Source organism: Scylla paramamosain, chromosome 17 (genome assembly GCF_035594125.1).
Source record: "Scylla paramamosain isolate STU-SP2022 chromosome 17, ASM3559412v1, whole genome shotgun sequence".
In the NCBI taxonomy this organism is placed as follows: domain Eukaryota; kingdom Metazoa; phylum Arthropoda; class Malacostraca; order Decapoda; family Portunidae; genus Scylla; species Scylla paramamosain.
This window is the reverse complement of record NC_087167.1, coordinates 4,630,001-4,652,500: the sequence shown is the minus strand read 5'-3', so window position 1 is coordinate 4,652,500 and position 22,500 is coordinate 4,630,001. Positions and strand designations below refer to the sequence as shown.

The following is a 22,500-nucleotide window of genomic DNA, read 5'->3' as shown; positions in this document are numbered from 1 at the left end:
CACTGTTGGTTCTGAGAGTTAATTTTCATCCTCGTTACAAATTTTCTTGTCTGCAGTGGGGACTGTGAGGACGACGAAGATGGCAGACGTTTTAGGGAGTGGCTCAAGTTAGCAAAGAGTGATTTTGTGCATGTCGCGGTGTGGCACAAGAGGGGAGTGTGATGATGGTGTGAGAACGACTGGCAAACCCTGCAGAAATGAAGATATGATCGAATGAGAGTTCGTGGAGAAGAAACTAGATAAAAAAAAGAAAAAAATGCGATGTGGAAGAGAGAGAGAGAGAGAGAGAGAGAGAGAGAGAGAGAGAGAGAGAGAGAGAGAGAGAGAGAGCGGGGATGAGGAGCTGAGGAAAGACAGACAGGAACTGAAGAAGTTGGAGAATGAATAGACGCGATTAAAGATTAGCGTCGTATCTCCCTTTTTTTTCTCTCTCTTTTTGTAACTTGACAGTCCCTGAATTGATGCAGATAGAGGAGCGATTGAAGGGAATTGGACTGTGGATCAAGGATCAAAGCGTTCTCTACTTTAATGGAGTGTGATTGAGTAACATATTTTATCGAACTGGGGTTTTCTGCTGACTTTCCGTGTCCTTAATCACCCCAAGTGTGTGTCTGCCCTCACTGTGTGTCTGGAGATCCTCATTTCTATTGCTACGATCATTATGGAATCCACTTCACTCCGGTGTTTCAGCCTCTCTGGATTATCTTCGAGTCTTTCATTTGGTAACTGTTCGTTTTTACTGAACTGGGAAGACATTATCATGTCTTACGAGTATTCTGTGTCTGTCTGTCTTTCTAATGGAAAAGATTACTATTTTCTTCTTTTTCGCTTTTCTGCTTTCATATCTTTCGTTATTTAACTGTGGAGTAATTTAATTTCCTAATTTTTCGCCCCCTACCTAGAGTAAAAGATGAGCGTCACGCCTTTCTTCTTATCAGCTGAATGCAATTTTGCTTTCCTTCAACATCTTAACGTCATTTAACGTTTAACCAAAACTTTTCCACAAAGACATTTTTCTCTTCCTCACAGCCATCGAAATGCAGGGCGAGACGCGGCAAGCGGGATGACACCGGCACCTCCTGACGCTGCACCACCTGCTACCTGACTCTTCCAAAAGGAGGCAGAGATAACCACCCTCACGTACCAACCATTACCATTAAACTAACGAGAGTTTCGCAATTCTCTGATATTTTTTCCCAGCACACAAGTTTCCAGTACTGAGCACGCGTGGTGAGCCTTTCCCCCTGCTAGGCGTTTCTTTATGGATGTCACGTTTGTTTTGTATTAGTGAACTGTATTTGAGTTCAGAATGTTACTGTTCACAACGCAAACCATTTTTCTGTCTGGATTCTAGTTGTTTACGTATTTTCTGGCTTTTAAGTCTTTTCTCTTTCCCTTTAGAACACGTATTCGAATATCCTGTGACATATTCATAATCTTTGAAGCGGACTTGCATATTACTGTGTTCCATGTACCTTGCTCGTATCCGGTATGCCGTATATACTTCATAATATTCTGTGTTGAAGAGCACTGCCCGAGGAAGTTCTTTTTACATTTTTGCTAAACGCTTTTCATCCCGCCACGTGATAGCCCAACTTCTCAGTAGCGGATTACCACCATGCATGAACAAAGATTTCTATTTGTAGTATAATGAATTAGTTAGTGTCTTAACGCATGACCCGCAAGTAAAGGGAGCCCATTTCAGGAACCTGCACAGGGCTCAGCTCTCCAACCCTCGCTGTTACTGAAACCTCTTGCCCACTGTATAAACCTGATCCACTCGATGACTTTCTCAACTTTAAGAGGCGGAGGGTCTGCCCTGCAAACTGAGTTCCTCGCATTGCCCACGGCGCAGAGGAAAGGTGGGTGGGCATGAGGGCAAGACGAGGCCCTTGACGCTGTTATAACTCAATATGTTCGTCTTTTTCATCAGCGGGGGAAGGTTTCCGCGGCAGGAGTGGAAGCTGAGGTCGCTGTATGGACTCAGCTTATTAAAAAGTGCAACCCTTTCATTTTCTCCCTACCATATCTAATTTTCGGAGGCATCAAGATAAAATCAACGAAAAACTTGGTACGCAGCAATTTTTTATTTATTTTTTTTAAGAAATTCATCTCAGTTCCAGTAAATTTAGTGGTGGAGTAACATTCGGCAGTCGCTGAGTTTCACTGTCACGGTGCCAGACGTGCGGTGAAAATTCATTACCGACGTTTTAAAAAAGACACCTAATGAGGGAAGCAGCTTTCGTGGCCGCGATGACATTGAGGGATGGAGAGAGAGAGAGAGAGAGAGAGAGAGAGAGAGAGAGAGAGAGAGAGAGAGAGAGAGAGAGAGAGAGAGAGAGAGAGAGAGAGAGAGAGAGAGAGAGAGATGGTGCAAAGAGGAGAAAGGAGAAAACATGAGGAAGGAAAAAGTGAGGAAAGGAAAACCAAGAGTGTAAAGAAATGCTTGGAAAACAGAATATGATACGAGGAAGCTGATGTGAGTGGTTAGATTATGATCAACACATTTGGAAAGTAACGCATTCACACGAACACAAACCCACACACACACACACACACACACACACACAAATCGAATGACCACAAATTGGATTTTAATTATCAAGACCAGTTTTCAATTCCAGGGAGGCATGGCAAGCTACGTACAATAATAATTACATATATCATTTCTAGTCAACGAAACTTAAAAATGAAAAAAAAAAATAATAAAATAAAAATCTTATCAAACTTTTTTTTTTTTTTTTTTTTCGGAACCAACCTCTTCCTCTGCGGGCTCATCTTAATCACTGACAAGAGCCTGAGACATTCAATTTGTCTAAGGGAACCATCGAGCGGCGGGGACTTATTTCACACAACACCGCCTTCCTCTCTGCTTCTGCCTCTTCTTCCACCAGCACCACCACCACCACCATCATCACCAGCACCGCCTCTCCGCCGCCTCGCCACCACACCACCGAGGAAAACGAATAAGCGGAAAATTAAATCTCGCGGCGGCTAATTGGTATTCGCGATAATTTTAGTGAAGGGGGGAATGCAAATTCGTGAGTGAAAGAAATTTTCACATTTTGCGAACGAGTAAGATCATTATGCGGGGAAAATAAAGGAAAGTGTGGTGGTGGTGGTGGTGGCGGTGGGCGGGGGGAATATTATTGAAGCTGGGCCGTGAAAAGCAAGCCACAAAAGGGGAAACGAAATGGAAGGCGGTGATTCAAGTTAATGTTTAGAAATTGATGCATGTGTGGTGTAGGCGACAAGAGGAGGCTATCGAGAAACTGTACGACTTAAAGAGGTAGGAAGTAAAGTAGGTCAGAGAGAGAGAGAGAGAGAGAGAGAGAGAGAGAGAGAGAGAGAGAGAGAGAGAGAGAGAGAGAGAGAGAGAGAGAGAGAGAGAGAGAGAGAGAGAAACAGCGAAATGGGCAGTTTGTTAACCCTGAAATGTCACGGTCATTGCTAGTCAGCCTTCAGATCAATGTAAAAAAAAGTTTGTACAGACCCAAGGAAATAAAGAATAAACAGGGGGTAAATTTCACTCTTGGCTACAAAATTATTCAAGACTGTGTGTTGCAAAAATTAATGTATAAAATATTGTAAGTGATTCTGAAAAATAAAATAAAATAAAATAAATAAATAACAGTGAGAGGGTTAGGTAAGGAATAAAAGAAAGTCAGCTGTAATGTTGGCGGGAGGAAAGCACTGGTATGTTTGGTGTGTTTGGACCTGAATCCCACAGCTTCAAAAAATGTATGTGCCACGTATACCATTGATATTAATTACTGAGCCTCTAATAGTCTCCCGCTCCACTTCTGAAAAGACTGTCATTATCACATACCTGACTCTCATCTTATTTCACTTATCACAGCTTTTCTCTCACTTTTATAACACTTGTGGCTCTCACATTAAGATCAAGAACACGGAATTAACCTAACAATTTCCGCTCGCTACTGGAATGCCCCTACCTGAGACCTGTAATTGGAAACGCTCTGCGCTCTTACAAAGACTATTTTCAGAGGCCACAGAGATGATGAGCCGGGTTCTCAAGAGTGTTTCTGCTGTTAATATTACAGAAATATCGTCGATCTATCACTAAACCATAAAAACAGCCCTAAAAACCCGCGAGACCTCACCTAGAGCCTTTTGAAAGTAGTAGAAGTGCAGCCAAAAATGTTTCAGAATATGATCCTAAATACCCAGAGAGAACCAAGAGATCCCATCCGGAGGCCAGAACAGGGACCAGGAAACGAGGAGACGCAGACCACCGCGGCCGGATACACGAGAGAATGACCCTAACATGGCCCATTAAAGCCGCCCCTCCCCACCTCGGAAAGTGGAGACAATAGTGCAGTGCAACATTTATATCGAACTGAGACTACATAACCAGTGCAGTACAAAACCACACGTTCAATAATTAAAGAAACTAAAAGGCCCATAATCTACAAAATGCTAGATAGCCACAAAGAAATAAAGGACGAGTAAGATGTAAATTTTGACTTTTGTAGACTACAATATTGTTTAAATGACTGTTGTGTGTGTGTGTGTGTGTGTGTGTGTGTGTGTGTGTGTGTGTGTGTGTGTTTGTAGCATGATTCCTAATCATTCAATAATTCAGGCACTCATATGTCATTTCTGATATAAGACTGAAAAACGCAAAATAAGAATTAGCAATTATCAAAGGGCATTTAGCCACAATTTTTCTGTCAGACGGAACACAGGCATTTTCTTTGCATATCTTGCCACTAACACTTTCGTTGTGCTGTTTCGGTCTCGGACAGCTGAATCATCTCTATAAAATCATACGTGGTCAGGACGCTGGTTGCACTTGATAATGAAGAGATACCAAATGAGTCATCTCTATAAAATCATACGTGGTAAAGACGCTGGTTGCACTTGATAATGAGGATTTAAAGACGTGTAAGTATTACATAATAATAAAGATAAAGCTAATTTCTCCTTGAAGTGACGACGAAGATTCAGTGGTCCGTGGCGCTACATGACCCTCCCCCCAGAACCGGAGTGCTGGAGACGGTCAGATTGTACATTGTCAAGAGATTGTACATATTTTCTTCATTATTATGTAGCATTATCGTTACTTAAATTGTAATCTTCTTTTTTAAATGATAAACTTGCTATTTGATAATATGATAACTTTTACCTCCCGCGGTGACGGTGGCAGTGGGCGCCGGCAGAGGGGCGTTGGTGGCGCTCGGGTGTGTGGTTTGTGCAGCGAGCAGTCTTGCCTCCGTGTGTAAATCTTGTAAATACACACACACAAAAAGAAAAAAAAAGAAAAAAAAGAAAAAAAAGAAAGAAAAATCGTGTTTCCACGTTCCCGTTAATCCTTCCTGAACTAAACATCACTAAATGGAACCAGAGAGAGAGAGAGAGAGAGAGAGAGAGAGAGAGAGAGAGAGAGAGAGAGAGAGAGAGAGAGAGAGAGAGAGAGAGAGAGGGAGACTACTATATGATGAGTAAAACGGTGACAACTTCGTCTGAGACTACCACACCGATTCACAATAACAACGGGATCATGACCAGCAAGGGCCGAGGAATATCTGTGCTGGTAATTCAGGAGCGTGCCAGGTGTGTGCACAACTGTTTCGTGCTGTTTACACAGTACATATTGTCCACCTGCAAACCATATTTCGAAGATAGTATAGATGGAATATGACCCGTTACATACAGCAGGGCTACGATCACTCCCGAAGAGAAAAAAACATCCACAGGCCGTGGTCACGCCAGGAGACACGGGAAGGCCAGTAACATCATCATGGTGGAGGTGCCCGCCTGGTGCTGCCACGGCGCGCGGACAGCGAGATGCTCTCAGGCAACAGTATAAATACCAGCGTTACATATCACCTACCTATACTTCCCGTCCTCAACCCCTTAATGTGCACCCAGGACGTAGCCACAGGAAACCACACAGCGCGGATGGTCCGGCAGCAGGTTAATGGCCAAGATGTCCTGCAGCTGCTCTGCTGGCCAAACCATCTACGGCAAAGCTGTGGACCCTATCAAGAATCTATGGGGAGGGTAAGTTCAGCTGGTGCCGGGTAGAGTTGTTGGAGCAGAGCGGGTCAAAGTTACGAGTACGAGTGCGTTAAGCGATCTGATAACCGATGAACCGCGCCGGGAAGGTGTGAGGCGGTGGGCGAGAGTACGAACTGGCCTGCATTCAGAGGTTCCGTTGTTTTTGTTATATTGATTAATAGAGTCTGGAAACCAAATGTCCATAACAGATGTTGTTTTTTATCGCGAAGGCTGTGACACATGGACGCATTGTGGGATAGTATTAAGTTAACAAGGAAGATGACTACAGGTTATTTATTTTTTATTGGTAGTTTGTTTGTTATTTTCTTTCTTTCTTTCTTTATTTTTTTCTTATATCGCGAAGTGAACATTTCTATCGTGAATCCTTTAATACATGATCCAAGAATTTTCAAATTGTATGTGTCGATGACTGTCATCTTGGGACATTACATGAAGCCCTGCACTTGTCTTACCTTCATGACGGAGGCAGCGCACGTATTTCATATCTAGTATATAGTTCATCAACACACACACACACACACACACACACACACACACACACACACACACATACTGGGGAATGGATTTAAGCAGCGAGAGAGAGAGAGAGAGAGAGAGAGGAGAGAGAGAGAGAGAGAGAGAGGAGAGAGAGAGAGAGAGAGAGAGAGAGAGAGAGAGAGAGAGAGAGAGAGAGAGAGAGAGAGAGAGAGAGAGAGAGAGCACTATACGTATTCGATCTTATATTACTATTGCTACTACAACTGCTGCTGCCATTGTTACTACTACTACTACTACTGCACCTACTACTACTACTATTACTACTACTACTACTACTACTACTACTACTACTACTCTGCCACTTTTCTACTATTATTACTACTGCAACTGATACTACTGCTATTATCACAACAACAACAACAACAACAGAGATAACAACAATAACAACAACAACAACAACAACAACAACAACAACAACAACAACAACAACTACTACTACTACTACTACTACTACGACTACGACTACAACTACTACTACTGCTACTACGACCACCCGTGTAGTAAGCTTCCCATCTCATAGCTTGGGGCTTAGGCGGCCATCACGCTGGCTCCATCTAATCCCTCTCGGTCTGCAGCATCCCACTGGCTCTATGATGTCACCGCCACCATGAGAACGTGGAGAATTTTTCCCTATCTTCTGACTAGCGTTCACCTTCGCCTCCTCCACTCTGATTGGCTATTATTTCGACCTTCACTGCTCTATCAAACATCCCTCACCACATCTTTATTTCGCGAATTCACGGAAACCTGAGGACAATACTTAGAAGGCTTTACAGAAGAAACCTCGCTGAGCAACTGGCCGACTAAAAGCGGGTGATGACACTACCACAGCCACGCCCTCGCTCCGAGTCTGCTGTAGGCCGAGTACTCAACCCCGGAGTTTACCGAAGGAGCAGGTGCGGCGGTGGTGGCGTCTCCGTGGACTCCCTTCCCTTCCTCTCGCGTCCCTCAGAGATGTCATTTGCCTTCCATCACCGACAGACAGGGTTCCTTTGAGTGTATTCAGCATCCAGCCAATTGCTTCAGTTGTCCCTGATTACTCCAATAATCCTACCTAAACCTTCTCTCCTCCACTTCCTCCTCCTCTCAGTTCCCGGAATTTTTTCTCCATCCAGTCCATCTCGTCTCTGCAGCCATGTAGTTTCAAAGGTCCATTCACCCGCGATTCGAATTTAACAACAACTAGAGCCTCCATTTCGTGGTCGAGAGTGGTATTTCTGTAAATCAATCAGAAGAAGCCAAATTAATCTAGTAGGTCATTCTTATTCTATATGTTGGAATAAAGTGCCACGTTGCTTGAGGTCGTTGGGACTAAGGAGAGCGAAGGTGTGTGTGTGTGTGTGTGTGTGTGTGTGTGTGTGTGTGTGTTGTGTGTGTGGTAATCAAGAATCTCTCTCTCAATCTCTCTCTCTCTCTCTCTCTCTCTCTCTCTCTCTCTCTCTCTCTCTCTCTCTCTCTCTCTCTCTCTCTCTTGAATCAGTTCCTTTCAGGTGGCGAATCAGGCAAACCTTTCAACTTTCAATCGATACCTCTCTCTCTCTCTCTCTCTGGGGTCAGAAGAGGGGAAGGAGGAGGAGGAGGAGGAGGAAGAGGAGGAGGAGGAGGAGGAGGAGGAGGAGGAGGAGGAGGAGGAGGAGAAGGAGGAGGAGGAGATGGACGCTACTGACAATCTCATCCATCTTCTTCGTGTTCTCTCTCTCTCTCTCTCTCTCTCTCTCTCTCTCTCTCTCTCTCTCTCTCTCTCTCTCTCCTCTCTCTCCTCTCTTTTCTCTCTCCTCTCCCCATTCCTCTACTGTCTTATTTTCGTTTTATCTTGGTCGTCCTTTTCAAGAACGTCAGGTTTGATTTCTCTTTGATGCCTTCAGTGGTTTCATTAACATAATTTTTATTCTTATTCAACAGCTTCTCGCAGAATTAATAGAGGAAAAGAAGGAGGAGGAGGAGGAGGAGGAGGAGGAGAAAGGAGGTATATTTATAATAGTGGTAATAATACTGATAAATATAATGATAAATAACATGGACGGAGAAAGTATAACATACGGTAAAGCCACAAATGCTCACCAGTAAGTACAGGTAAATCATATCACTCTCAATAGTAATGGTTTACAGAAAAAGAACCATGAATGTCGCGATGGAGCGATGATCTGCGAATGTGACAGATTAATTTATCCTTGGCTTGAGCGGTTGCCAGAGAGTGGAGGTGACACCCAGCCAATCCTGCCCCACACTCCGCCTACCAGGAGGCTGATAAATGACTACCTCGGAAAGGGTGAGGGTGACGAAGAGGACTTTTCTCTCCGGTAATACTTCGATCCAGTGAACGTGGTGCTTGTTCCTCATCCCTCGCACACACCACTTACAGGAAACAGAGAAACTGACGCCGACAGACTTACATGGTACAGCTGCGCGAGACTTTAGCTCTCAATAGGACAACTTTCAGCACCTAAACCTTCCCATTGGCATCCCTACTGTTGCTGCTGTTCCTACAACTACAACCATCACTACCACTACTACTGCTACTACTACTACTACTACTACTACTACTACTACTGTCAAATCATGTCATAGAGAAATTTGAATGCTGTTTCGCCATTAACAACCTTTACTATCAAGTTTACATTTAATCCACACCGAATCCGCTGACGAACTAAAAAAAAAAAAAAAAGGACGTTAGCTCCACACTGACCCTTTTCGGCGGCAGGTCTAGAGAGGAGGTAAGGGACTGTAGTGGAAAAAAAAGGGAAAGGATAAGAAGAAAAATTAAAGATGAAGATAAATAATAGGAGGAAAAGGGATATGTCAGAAAGGCAAAAGATGAGAAGGAAAACGTGGGATAGAAAGACAAAGAAAAGGAAGTGACAGGAAAAAAACTGAAAAGAGAAATGATGGGAGTAAGTGAGAAGAAGATAGGGAAAGGAAGAGGAAGGATTAAAAGGAAAAGAGGAGGAAGGAGGAAGGGAACGAATAGGAAACGAAAGGGAAAGAGCTGACGGTAAAGGAAGAAGGAAAAAGAGAGGAAGGGAATAGTTACTGGACTATTCTTAAAGGTGTCAGAGCCGTCCTCTCTTTATGGGTCTGAGATGTACAGTACGTCGCACAAGATATGCTAAGACACATAAACATCGGCGAGGGAGACAGAGACCGAAGCAGACTCACTTTAAAACAAATTAGGCAAGTGGCACATTCAAAGCACATCAGAAGCTCGAAAAGGAAATGGAAATATGTAACTTGATGTGCAAATTAATAACTCGTAAGAAAAACAATATTTTGTGTCTCGGAGTAAAGAATGTTTGGGAATGTGCGAAGGTCGGTGTTTGTGAGAGATCTGGCAAGAGTTTTTTTTTTTCTTTGAAGCTGCCAAGAACAAGTGGTATTTATTAAATAACACTTGCCAACAGAATACAGTCGTAAACTCGCAGTATAAAAATCACTTAATTTCTGAATAGTAAACGGATCGGGAAGACGGCAGGACATGAAAACAGAGATTAAGCGGAAAAAAAAAAAATAAGCACTTTTGTCAATATTGTACAACTGTTTAGAGAGAAAAAAAAATGACGTTCTGTATGGATTGCAACTTCATACATTTGTGTCTGTGGCGTGCAGCTGCTTACACGCTTATTACAGCTTATTCAGCGGATTTGTCTCCTTAGGCGAGTCAGTAACTGTCTGTGTAATGAAAAAGTAAGATCACCTTTCGAACTATGCAAAGACATATTATCCACATCATACTCATATCTAAAGTGACTTGAGCCTCGTAAGGTCACTGCAGTGGCGTAATGCGTGGGATGAGAATCTGTCCATGCAGACTTAACACATTCACAGGTAAATCCGTTTGGCAGGGAAAGGCGTCCTGCTAGCAGCCCATGTAGGAGACAAAGGAGCGTCCTAAGCTGTCTGTGGAATGAAGGAGGCTCATTCGCTAATAAGACACGTAGAAGCAGTGCTCGAGCGGCAGCTTCATTCCCTTTAATAATGGAGGGTAGAAGAGGAGGAGCAGGAGGAGGAGGAGGAGGAGGAGGAGGAGGAGGAGGAAAAAATGAAAATGTCGGTAAGTTATTTCTCGAAGTATTGTGGGCATAAAAAAATTCTGATGATGTTTCAATGCTCTGCCTGAGGTACCTTCATTATATCTATTACTATTGTCGCTTTTGCTATTACTGTCATTACCTCCACCACCACCACCACCACCACCACCACTACATAATACCACGACTACTGCTGCTACTACTTACTGTTTATTTACAGGAGCTGTTATTACTACTGCTACTGCTATTACTAATACTACAACTTCCACTGTCATTATATAGTACCACTACTGCTACTATTACTACTACTACTACTACTACTATTACTAAGTACTGTAATGAACAAATAAAAGCAGTTCACACGAGGACAGTTCAGCAATTTGCACTCTTCCGATTCCGTGGCTTAAATTGAATGGAAGACAAAAGTGAGAGGAAACCTTGATTATTCGTGGGGCAAAATGTTATCGAATTTGATTTTCATTTGAAACGGAACTTTTGGAGGTTAAATAAAAATACGTCTGCGTGGCGAGTGGCGTTTTCCAGGCGGCTGTGTGTGGTGCTGGTGATGCGGCTCATGTCACTGTTATTAGCTGGGTTGTTTAATCAGCGCTTCGCCTAAGGAGGTCGTGATCATGAGGGTTTATTTACTCATTAAGCTATCGATGCTCACCCTCCTATTGTGTGTTGTCTTGGAAATGCTTTGGTTCATTATTGCAGCTCCCTCAGTGCAGTGTATCACCCACTTTACTCTTATCCTGTGTCTTCTTATCCCATATCTTCTTATCCTGTGTCTTCTCTCCCATAGCGGTATTTTCAACAATAAATCAAACCTGTATAACTTAGAACATTCTGACTACCCGTCTGTCTGTCTGTTTGTCTGTCTACCCAAAATGGGAATAAAAGTAACATTTTTCAACTCAGAATGATCCATAACCGTTGTTAAAAATAACGAATTTGAAACATTTGAAATACATCAAAAGTTTACAGCAAAATACCATAATTGAAGTGGGTGAGTGGAGCTGGTGAGCATACACTCATACATTGTTCACTTTTTGTTCCAAAACTATACATTCTCCGTGATCAGCGCAGCGCAGTCCATTATCTCCTAACATGGCCTTGTATGCAGCATACAAGTGGTAATGTCCTACGCCTGTTGCATCACTGACCCAATATGATACGTCACCGCGATGTAGTACAGGAATACTCACGTCTGGAGAAAACATGATTATATTACTAAAAAAATTACTTTCCTCACAAAATTTTCAACAAATTGTCAGACAATTTTGAAATATGCCAGCAAAAAGCATTTAATTTTCTTTATGTATTTTTTTCCCTAAACCATCATAAGTCTCTAAATCATAATGCAGCATGGAATGAGTGATGTTAGTAGTAATGGACGTGCTGGTGGTGACGAAAATGGTGATAATTGTCTCTTCTCCGACTTTCCATGTTGAATTGAGGGTTGACCCGCGCTGGGTCAACCTCTGCTGGGTAATGACACACCATGGTATGATTCTTTTTTATAACTAATGTTGCATAGTTCTTTTTTCCTTAAACAAATCCGCTGATGATCAAACAGGTCTCATGTTGCTCTTCACTGAATAACAACAAAAATTACGGATTTTATGGATATCAATAAAGTTTGAGGAATGCGTGCACACACACTGACACACACACACACACACACACACACACACACACACACACACACACACACACACACACTATCTCTCTCTCTCTCTCTCTCTCTCTCTCTCTCTCTCTCTCTCTCTCTCTCTCTCTCTCTCTCTCTCTCTCTCTCTCTCTCCCTATCCACACTAATACGCAAACTACTCACATAATTTAGAAGTTAGGAGGAAAGTTTGATGGCCTTTAACCATGAGTTCACCTGAGTATAAGAGAGAACTTCAACCTTCCCCCTCCCCATAAAAGAAAAATAAAATAAAATAAATAAAATAAATAAATAAACAACCTCTGAGTCTTTGGTCACTCCTCAAGGACGCAAGTGGCTCAGAATTTCATATGAATGTTATGTTCATACAACATGCCAGTCGGGTGATGCTGTTAATCTCTCTCTCTCTCTCTCTCTCTCTCTCTCTCTCTCTCTCTCTCTCTCTCTCTCTCTCTCTCTCTCTCTCTCTCTCTATCAATATTTCCTAGAGATCGTTTTCCATTTACGAAAGCCGCTCATCATGGGAATGGCCATCTGGAAATAACTGGTCCTATGTAGTGATTTTATACCAAAATCTTGAACAAATCCGCATCCAGATCGCATTCGTGAGGATTTCATAAATTGGTATCCGCATTTGCCTCAGCATCCGCTATTGGTAGAAAATTATAACTGCTTATAGACTATTGCATGAAATATTACAGTTTTGTGAAATCGTTTCTGGGGTTAAAACACTTTTAGCACCTCTGGCTTATACCAAAACCTCGCTGATATTGCTTGGGGTGCCCATCAATACTGAATCTTGCCGAGTGAAATGTGTGTCGTGTAATTCTACATAGATGATGACTTACTAAGGCTTCCGCAATCCAACCCGTCTTCTTACAGACTGATGGATTACAGTCCCTGAAGGGTAGAGGATAAGCAAGAAGAGTAAGTTCAAAGACCACAAGTGTATATCGGGATATATTGTGGTAGACAATTAAGATTAATAAATGATACCACTTGTGAGATAAGCCCGCACGATAGTGTGCATATAATCAACATGGAGCTCGGTGAGAGTGCCAGTGGGTGAACAGTGAAAGCCAACTCACACTCACCATTCCGCTCGTCGAAGTTACATCCACCATGGAGGCAGCCGAGGAAGCTTCTGGGATAGACACAACTGACTTTCACTTCGGAGTCGCGGACTGGACCATATTTGTTCTCTTGTTGGTGACGTCCGTGGTTATCGGGGTGGTCATCGCCGTGAGGGACCGTGGACGTGCCAGCACTCTAGAATTCCTGCTGGGGGGCAGAAACATGCCACCCATCGCTGTGGCATTCTCCCTGCTGGGAGGCTGGGTGTCTGCTATCTCCATATTAGGTAAAGTGCCGAGGTGCTCGTAACACACGCAAAGGAAGACATGTTAGAAGCAACTACCTATGTAATAATATTACACATGGTGGAATATTAATTTTTTTGGCACCTGAGTATTTCTTAGTCACAGGAAACTTTTCCTTCATCACCTACAACATACTACATTTTGAAAACAATATTGATGAAAACAATCTTCAATGCCTTTTTTCAGGTTTGATTGCATAGTTAACACGTTAAAATAAACGCAGAAGTAACAACTGAAAAAAAACGAAAGTCTTGTGCAGCGAGGCCGCGAGAGGAGAGGAGGCATGCAGTTAGCAAAATAAAAAAAAAGCAACTAGCGTGTAAATAGCGGTAGAAGGTAGCAAGAGATGCAGCACTGCAGCGATGAGAAAGAGGCTAAAGACTTTGTTAGAGGGGAGAAGTTCATAAGACGAAAAGCTTTTGATTCCACCCTTTCTAAAATAGCGGTATGAGTGGAACTCCCTGAACACGTGAAGCATACTCCATACATGGACAGATTAGGCCACTGTACAGAGTTAGCAGCTATGGGGGCGAGAAAAACTGTCGGAGACGATTCAGAACGCCTAACTTCAAAGATGCTGTTTTAGCTAGGGATGAGATATGAAGTTTCAACTTCAGTCTCGTTTCGTAAGGAATATCCCTCATCCTCTGTACGAGTATTCTTTTAGTCATTCTCCTTTGTACTGATTCTAATAGACCTATATCCTTCCTGTAATATAGGACTACAGTACTACATTCGCATGCCTCCACATTACCGGTACTTCTGAGTCTAGCGATTTCCTAAAGACAATAACTTTGACATATACTAGAAGCAAGTAAGGTGATATGCTAGAAACTTCTTTTTACCAACGCTAAAAGAGTGAGGACATTATAGTATTGTCCGAGATTTATATCAACGTCAGAGCTGCTAAAAATGCTCTTTCGATTATGTCACTGAGAAGCCTATTTATGACGTTTCTAGTCCATACCTTACAGCTGGAGATCCTCACAGGTTTTCAAAGACCTCAGTGAGCGTGTCGCACAGAACATTGTCTCTGCCTCATCGCTGCCTCTCGGTTTTCATTTCCTAGGTCAACCCTTTGCAACTCGTTATTAAAATTTGAATTTAAATTTGAATTAACATTCACCATCGCTTCAGGGAACTCGACGGAGGTCTACTTCCACGGCACTCAGATCACCACCACCATGCTCGGCGTCATACCCGCCATCATCGTCATGCACCAGATCATCACTCCTATCTTATATAACCTCAGACTCTATTCCATCAATGAGGTAATGTAAAGTTTTTTTTCTTAATACAAACAAAAGTTAATGAGTTAAAGTGAAGTATTTATAGATTGCACACATTATCATGTCACTTTTTAATGTGTATCATAGTTGAGGAACACTAATAATGTTATAAATTATATAGTTATTATTTATGATAGACGTTTAGTTATGATGTATCACCACCTATACAGTGAGGGCAATAGATGAGGCATGCTGTGGTGCGCTAGGCAGCAACACGTGAAGGATGCTTGAGTACAAAGATGATTTATCTCGTCCTAGCTTAAGATTCTCTCATGTAACAACTATATAATCCTTTTATTCAGATACCGTGTTTGTATTTATGAATCTGCTGAAACACTAGATTTACTTGAGGCTCGTGACAACCTGCCCACAGTACCTGGAGTTGCGATACCGAAGCGCGGCGCTGCGGAAGGTTGGAACCAGTGTCACTCTCCTATATGAGTCCGCCTACTCTGGCATATGCCTGTATGCTCCGTCGCTCGCTCTCGCCACCGTCACCAGCATCTCCCCCTTCAATTCCGTACTCATCGCGGGTGCCATTGTCACCTTCTATATCACTGTCGTAAGTAAATCTTCCTTCTGTAGTCCACTGTCGTTTTCTACGCAAGCTCATACTTCCAAATAATAACAATGTCCTATAATTTCATAGACGCAAATCTGTATGTTGGTCTGTGCATCAAATCTGACCAATTACTTAGTTATTACATGAAAGTAACTTCTCCAAACAAGGAAGCATCTCACTGTTGTTAGGACTTATCGGTAATCACTGCGGCTCTTCCGTCTCCTGACAGCGAATCAAGAAATGACACAGTAACACCAGAAATCTTGTGTTATTATCCATATGATCTTTTTTTTCTGTTTGTAAGACGGAGGGTAAAAAATATGGAAATAAACAGAGGGGGAGAAGAAGAAGAAGAAAAACAAGAAGAACTCGGATAACGCCACTCTTCCTTATCTCAGGGCGGCGTGAAGGCGGTGGTGTACACAGACGTGCTGCAGACGCTGCTTATGTTGGGAGGAGTGTTGGCGGTGGTGGTGATGTGCTGCATGGAGGCTGGCGGTGTGGAAAAGGTGTGGGCCACAGCTGGGCAGGGCGGCCGACTGGAGTTCTTCAAGTGAGTGCTGAACATTGTGGGATTTCAGGACTGGTGCAGGTGTTACCGGCGGATGAGACTCGTTGCATTGTATGTTAAAACAACTGGGATAAGACAGCATATGGTGAGTAGATTTCCACGTGATAACAGTGATATTTCAGGTATTGCATCACTGTTAAACGTGCCATGTACTCGTACTCGTATGTTTGTTGGGTCGTCTTTTCTTTTGCAGTTATGCTGGCGTTGTTGGCTGTCCCCATGATATAACTGGGAGATATTCATACTTTAACGGTGTAAAACAACTAGAGGCAGGAAAAGGCATGTGCAACACCCCTGTAATTAATAGGCCTAGGAACACGACGGATTGAAAGAAAACTTGAACTAATAGTACGGAGAGAAGGAAACAGACCGTAACAGTGAAGTCACTTTTATGCAGGCCTCTGTCACAGGCTTCTGATACATCAGTGGTCATAACAAAAAATCCGTAAGACGGAAATATCAAGATTCTCTGAGGACATTCATGAGATTGCCACTGAATAATCCTCTAATGTCTTTTTTTTTCTTCTCTTTATTTCAGTCATAAAAATTATCTGGGAAAATTTGCGTCACTGACGTTGAGTAAAGTAATTTCAGCAGTATCTGAGAGAATAAGAGGGGAAGGACCTAGGAACCTTAACTTTGATGAATGATACAAATCAGTTTAAAATTATTATATATGTATTATTGTTCTCATGAAAACGTACTAAACTGTACAGTAATGGCAACCTTCTCACCTCAATGGTTGGTTGTTCAGCTCCCCGCACGTGTGTTTGTAGGTATGAACTAAGGCTACAGTAACGTGCCTAACATACCTCTCCCTCTCCTCTCCGCAGCCTAGACACCAGCCTCCACGTCCGCCACACTTTCTGGTCCACCGTCTGCTTAGGCTTCGCCATGACGATAAACATTATCGCAACAGAGCAGGCAATTTATCAACGTCTTGCTTCCGTTAAGAGCCTCAGGATTTCCAAACGGTGAGTTCCTTTGCGGGAGAGAGAAAAAGACAGGGAGAGAAAGAAACGAGTCCCACACAACCGGAATCAGGAAAAACGATGCGATTTGGCAAAATTGTTTAATAGTTTAAGAATGCGCGGGTAACTTGCTGGTCACCTTTCTTTGGTCACTCATTTCAAGTTCTCTACCATAGGCTACTGAAGATTGCTTGGTCCTGTCATCAGCGTGTATGCAGTTATTCAGACTTAACTAAAACCATTCCTTCAACATTGGTGATAAGTTCTCTGAATATTGCAGGGCATGGCTAGGGCAAGCGTGAGAAGCAGCAGGCATGGCTCGCTGAGTTTTGAAACAAGTGAAGTTAATATTAATGGAAAATCTTTGCGTTGATGATTCAGACTCGTGTGGTTCTTCCTGGTTGGGTTGTGGTGCATGTGGATTGTATTCTTCTTCTCCGGCCTGGTCGCCTACGCCACCTACAGCACTTGCGACCCTCTCACCTCAGGCAAGATCAAGAAGCCGGACCAGATCATTCCTTTCTTGATCACCGACAAGCTGGGCTACATCCCTGGTCTGTCCGGCGTGTTCGTGGCGGCAGCGTACGGCGGGATGCTCAGGTGAGAGGGTAGGTGAGCTAGTAGAGGTGCAGGGAAGAAAGGATCATGTGTGAAACTGTGCAGAAGTAAGGAATAGGCGTTTAAAGCTTACATGGAGTTGAAAACAACCAACGTTTTCGAAGATGATGTTAATTCCTCCATCTAATAGGTGAAGACAATCTCGGGTCGTTACAGTTATCGACAAAAAATAAACAAATAAATAATCAAAGTAAAAAAAAAAAAAATAATCCAATAAATCGCATCTTCGAAAAATAATGTTCAGTTTTTAATACTATTTTATCATGTACTAAATGTTAATGAAAAGAGCTGAGAGAAACTGGAAATATATCTTTATTCAGTACAATAAATTCTTCACGGCGTGGCACTAAGATGATCTCCTAGAGGCGCTCACACATACACGAGCTTCCCAGCCCTGCCGCACTAACCCTGGCATGCAAACCATTTTATATCTAGAGAACACTGAGAAGGCTTTATGGTGATTTGATTTGATTCGTTTCTATATTGCTAAATTACTTCTCTCGATTGAAGAATTAAGTGAAGATTTTACTATTATTATTATCATTATTATTATTATTATTATTATTATTATTATTATTATTATTATTATTATTATTATCATTATTATTTTCATCATTATTATCTCAGTTGTTACACAGGCAGAAATACCACAAAAAAAATAAAAAGCAAGAGATGGTAGGTCAAATTTGATGTCAGGGGAAGTGTTCCTACAGTAAGTATTGTTAAGTCATCCACGAAGCACCTTCCTCCCTCAGCACTGTTTCCTCTTCGGGGAACTCAATGGCCTGCTTGGTGTGGCAAGACTTTCTGAAGCCTCTGCCTTACTTTGCGGGGCTCAAGGAGTCCTCCGTGATTCGCATAATCAAAACCCTATGTGAGTCTAAGGTGTGTGTGTGTGTGAGAGAGAGAGAGAGAGAGAGAGAGAGAGAGAGAGAGAGAGAGAGAGAGAGAGAGAGAGAGAGAGAGAGAGAGAGAGAGAGAGAGAGAGAGAGAGAGAGAGAGAATACTTTCACCTCGCCAGCCTTTCATGACTAGAGGCGGAGGGAACGAGTGAATGTAAAAACACACATCAATATCAGAAACGGAATAACTGTGCACAGGGCAAACGATGATCATATTGTTCCAACAAGATGATTACTGTATAATATTATTTCTTACTGCAGCTTTTCTGACCGGCTTAATGGCAATTTTATTCGGCATAATTATGGGAAGCCTTGGAAACATCTTCCAAGTTATTTACAGTCTGTCTGGCGTCATTGCTGGACCGCTCAAAGGACTGTTCTTGGCAGGCATGGTGTTGCCCTGGGTTAATGCTAAGGTGAGGCGCTGTTACGGGTAAGCTTAAGTTTATACGTAATGTATGTTGATTCCATTTGCACGATATTCCGACAAAACAGCATATCCTTTAACACTATATTCCACAACACTGTATTCTATTACACGGTTTTCGTCAACATAACATTTCATATTGGATTTCCTTTGACAATGTTAAGTTCATAAGGACAGACTACAATTAGTAGATTAACGTACTGTACATGATCATCTATTGCGGAGCTTTATCTTGTTAAATTCAAGATACAACCCTAGGTAGACAGACCCTGACCTATTGTTTGTTCTTTTAGACATTGTGTTCATTAATAATGTGTACCTGTCGGCATATACATGTGCTACAAACTCCGATATTTATTTCTGCTCAGTGTATTCCGTTATTGTGCACGACTATAGTGTGTCTCAACACTATGTACCCATTAGTGCTGTGTGCGTGAACATGTTGTGCATACCATTACATATGTACAGCCTAAATCATTACTATGTACACTTAATCTCTTCCTTTCCACCAAGGGTGCGTTCGTGGGATTCTTGGTGTCCTTCTGCTTCAGTGTATGGCTGATGATTGGTCAGTTATTGAAGGGGGGTGGGACGCCCCCGCAACTGCCTCTCTCTGTAGAGGGTTGTCCTGTCTTTTCAAACTCTACCCTGGATACCTTCCCTACACTCGCTACTGCGTCACTCGCTTCCGCCAATATCAGTGTCGAGCAGTGAGTGGCATGCCTTATACTTTGACTCAGCTAGACTGCCACAAATGCACTTGATCAAAGCTTCCAGCCTCCAGTTGACTGATTAAAATGTACAAATGACGCCTGTTGGTTAACATATCAATAAGGCTTTGGCAAAAGTGACTTGTGCTTGTAGGTTTGTAGAAAAGCCATGTAGGGATAACAGATATATTAGGTAAAATAAAAAAGAATTAAGAAATGCAAAAATGCAACATAAATACGTGAGTTATTGTCGTTATTTTTTACTTTTGAAATTCTATGTGGTCTCAGATACTTTGTTAATTATGAATGACAATAGAAAAAAGGGTGCTTCTAGAGACCATCTATTTAACACCGTTGACTAAAGGTCTCTCTTCAACCGAGACTGGGATTTTGGTTCAAATGCATTTATGTTCAATGGAATATATATATATATATATATATATATATATATATATATATATATATATATATATATATATATATATATATATATATATATATATATATATATATATATATATATATATATATATATATATATATATATATATATATATATATATATATATATATAAAATCTTTTTTTTCCCAGCTCACCACTCAAGTTTGTTTCCTTCTCTTCCAGCACGGAGGAGGAAAAAGGCATTTACGACATCTCCTACTGCTACCACGGCATGATCGCACTGCTCCTCACCATAGTCGTGAGCGGCGCGGTGTCGTTACTGACAAGTGAGCAACCAGTGCTCGTGATGGATGTCACCATCATTTACGTATACAGTATAATCTACTTCTAAGTGTAATAACCTTAGAAACATTTTATCTTGCTTTGCCTCACACGTTCCCCACCAATACACCATGCTACATCATGTCTCCTTCCCCTCACTACATGTTTTACCACTTTGTTGCAGAACCTACTCCTCCCGAAGACTTGAAAGAAGGGGTAGTGAATCCAACCTGTGAGCGGCTTTACCGGAGGTGGTATTACACAGGGAGAAGGGACACATGCAGCCTGGAACCCGTGAACGGGTTACAAGAAGCCGTCACTATGCTGCCTGTGTTTGACAGCAACCTCCACTGCCCACAGTGACATTCAGCAATGAGAACTCTTACGTTTCACTGTTCCTGTCAAGGTTACTGAGAGATAGCTGCCAATCTCAGACGAAATGTGTTAAGTTAAAAGTTATGAGAAATTGTTTTCGCACAAGTACGTACAAGTCGCCGATATTTCATGAATGGATCAAATCAATAGGAACTATGAATACTCTCTGTCACTAAGCGGCGGAACTGTACAACGTCACTGGCCTGAAAAGAGCCCCTAATTATCCTGACATTTCTGCGTTCGTGCAAGAAACTATTCGACAAAGTAACAGCAAACAAAACTGACGTAGAAAAAAAAAAATATATGAAGAGATATTTATAGTTGATGTATTTCCTTGAAAAGCAAACCATATTTTTCAACATCTTGCAACGCAGCTTTTAAGTCTTAGAAACAAACTCATTTTTTTCAGCATCAGTATGTCTTTTGCCGTAAAGTTCATGTAATGCACTGTACTATATGAAATGTACACTAGGCATCTACACTAGGCATCTACGGCCAGTCCTCACCTAAAGATGAGCTCCGAGCCGTTATTATTTACATGTGAAACCCACACTACCACTGTTGTACCGAAGGTGGATATAACATCTAATTAACCTTATTTTTTGGTGGCAGCTTTTCAATTTCCCTCCTCACGGCGGACCCCTGTGTAGCGGACTGGCGGCAGAAATATGCCCATCTTAACCCAAAGACGTTTTTTGTTCTAAATCTTAAGTGACGAAATTTTCTGTAATTTAGCTTTATTTATTTATTTTATTTTTCCGGTAAAAGGACACTAAGGTCTTTGTAATCCAAGGAGATCAAAATTTCTCCAGTGCGCCAGGTGTACGCATAAAGGTATTGAGACATCCAGAACCGCTAACTTTTATCCCGTTACATATCAAATCAGAGGGAAAAATACACACTGGCTTATGCGCTTTCGTACATAAAATTTTGTCAGTAGATGTATAATTGCATCTGCGACTCGCTGGGAGAGGTTACTTCAGGCACGAGACAATGCTCAAGTATGACAGGCCAGTAACTTAAATGGTAAATTCCAAGATACCACTACTGAAAAGCTTACCCACACTGATAATGAATTTAAGGATTATTATGAAAACATGCTTAAACACAATTAACATGATGATGACGATGATGGTGGTGGTGTTAGTGATTGTGATAACTCTCATTTATGTCCTTAATTTCCAGTTTTAGATTATATGATTATAATTGAAGCTCTGATCAAAGCAATTAATTCAGATAAAGCTTGTAGTCCTGATGAGATCTCTCCGGGTGTGTTCAAGTCCTCTCTGCTGATTGGTTAGTAGCTACTTGTCACTGCTTTATTCAACTTTGTGTTTACATCTGTTAGGTATTCTATAAAGCAGATCAGAGCAAAATTATTTAATGTCTTCAAGAGAGGTAACAGGCAGGGAGTAAAAAAATTACCGTGGAATATCTGTGATAAATAGCATCACTAAATTATACGACATAGTGTAATGTGGAAGGCTAAAGAGTCGGTTAACTGACTATGCAAAGAACACTATTTGTGACAATTGTGGATTTCTCAAAAGCTTATGATCTTGTATTAAGTCATATCGTCATATTTTGTTTAATATCTTAAAGAAACTGGGTTGCAGAGGGGTATTCGCTGCACTCATCGCGATGTACCTACCACATTACTGACAGTGTTCTTGGCTTGGCAAGGCGGTTATAA

General features: G+C 41.9%; 2 protein-coding genes across 2 annotated transcripts; both read left to right on the top strand.

Moving 5' to 3' along the window:
* The first annotated feature begins 13,357 nt into the window (after window positions 1–13,357).
* Window positions 13,358–17,849, top strand: LOC135108657 (sodium-coupled monocarboxylate transporter 1-like). The gene is made up of 6 exons (XM_064019819.1): window positions 13,358–13,639; window positions 14,796–14,929; window positions 15,321–15,509; window positions 15,908–16,062; window positions 16,914–17,054; window positions 17,433–17,849. Exons 1-6 carry the CDS (start codon window positions 13,402–13,404, stop codon window positions 17,653–17,655), a joined length of 1,080 nt encoding a protein of 359 aa, XP_063875889.1. The 5' UTR covers window positions 13,358–13,401; the 3' UTR covers window positions 17,656–17,849.
* Window positions 17,850–18,725: 876 nt separating this feature from the next.
* LOC135108656 (sodium-coupled monocarboxylate transporter 1-like) lies at window positions 18,726–21,562 on the top strand. The gene is made up of 4 exons (XM_064019818.1): window positions 18,726–18,987; window positions 19,512–19,708; window positions 20,334–20,437; window positions 20,617–21,562. The coding sequence occupies exons 1-4, from the start codon at window positions 18,778–18,780 to the stop codon at window positions 20,793–20,795; spliced, it is 690 nt and encodes a 229-aa protein (XP_063875888.1). The 5' UTR covers window positions 18,726–18,777; the 3' UTR covers window positions 20,796–21,562.
* The last annotated feature ends 938 nt before the right edge of the window (window positions 21,563–22,500 follow it).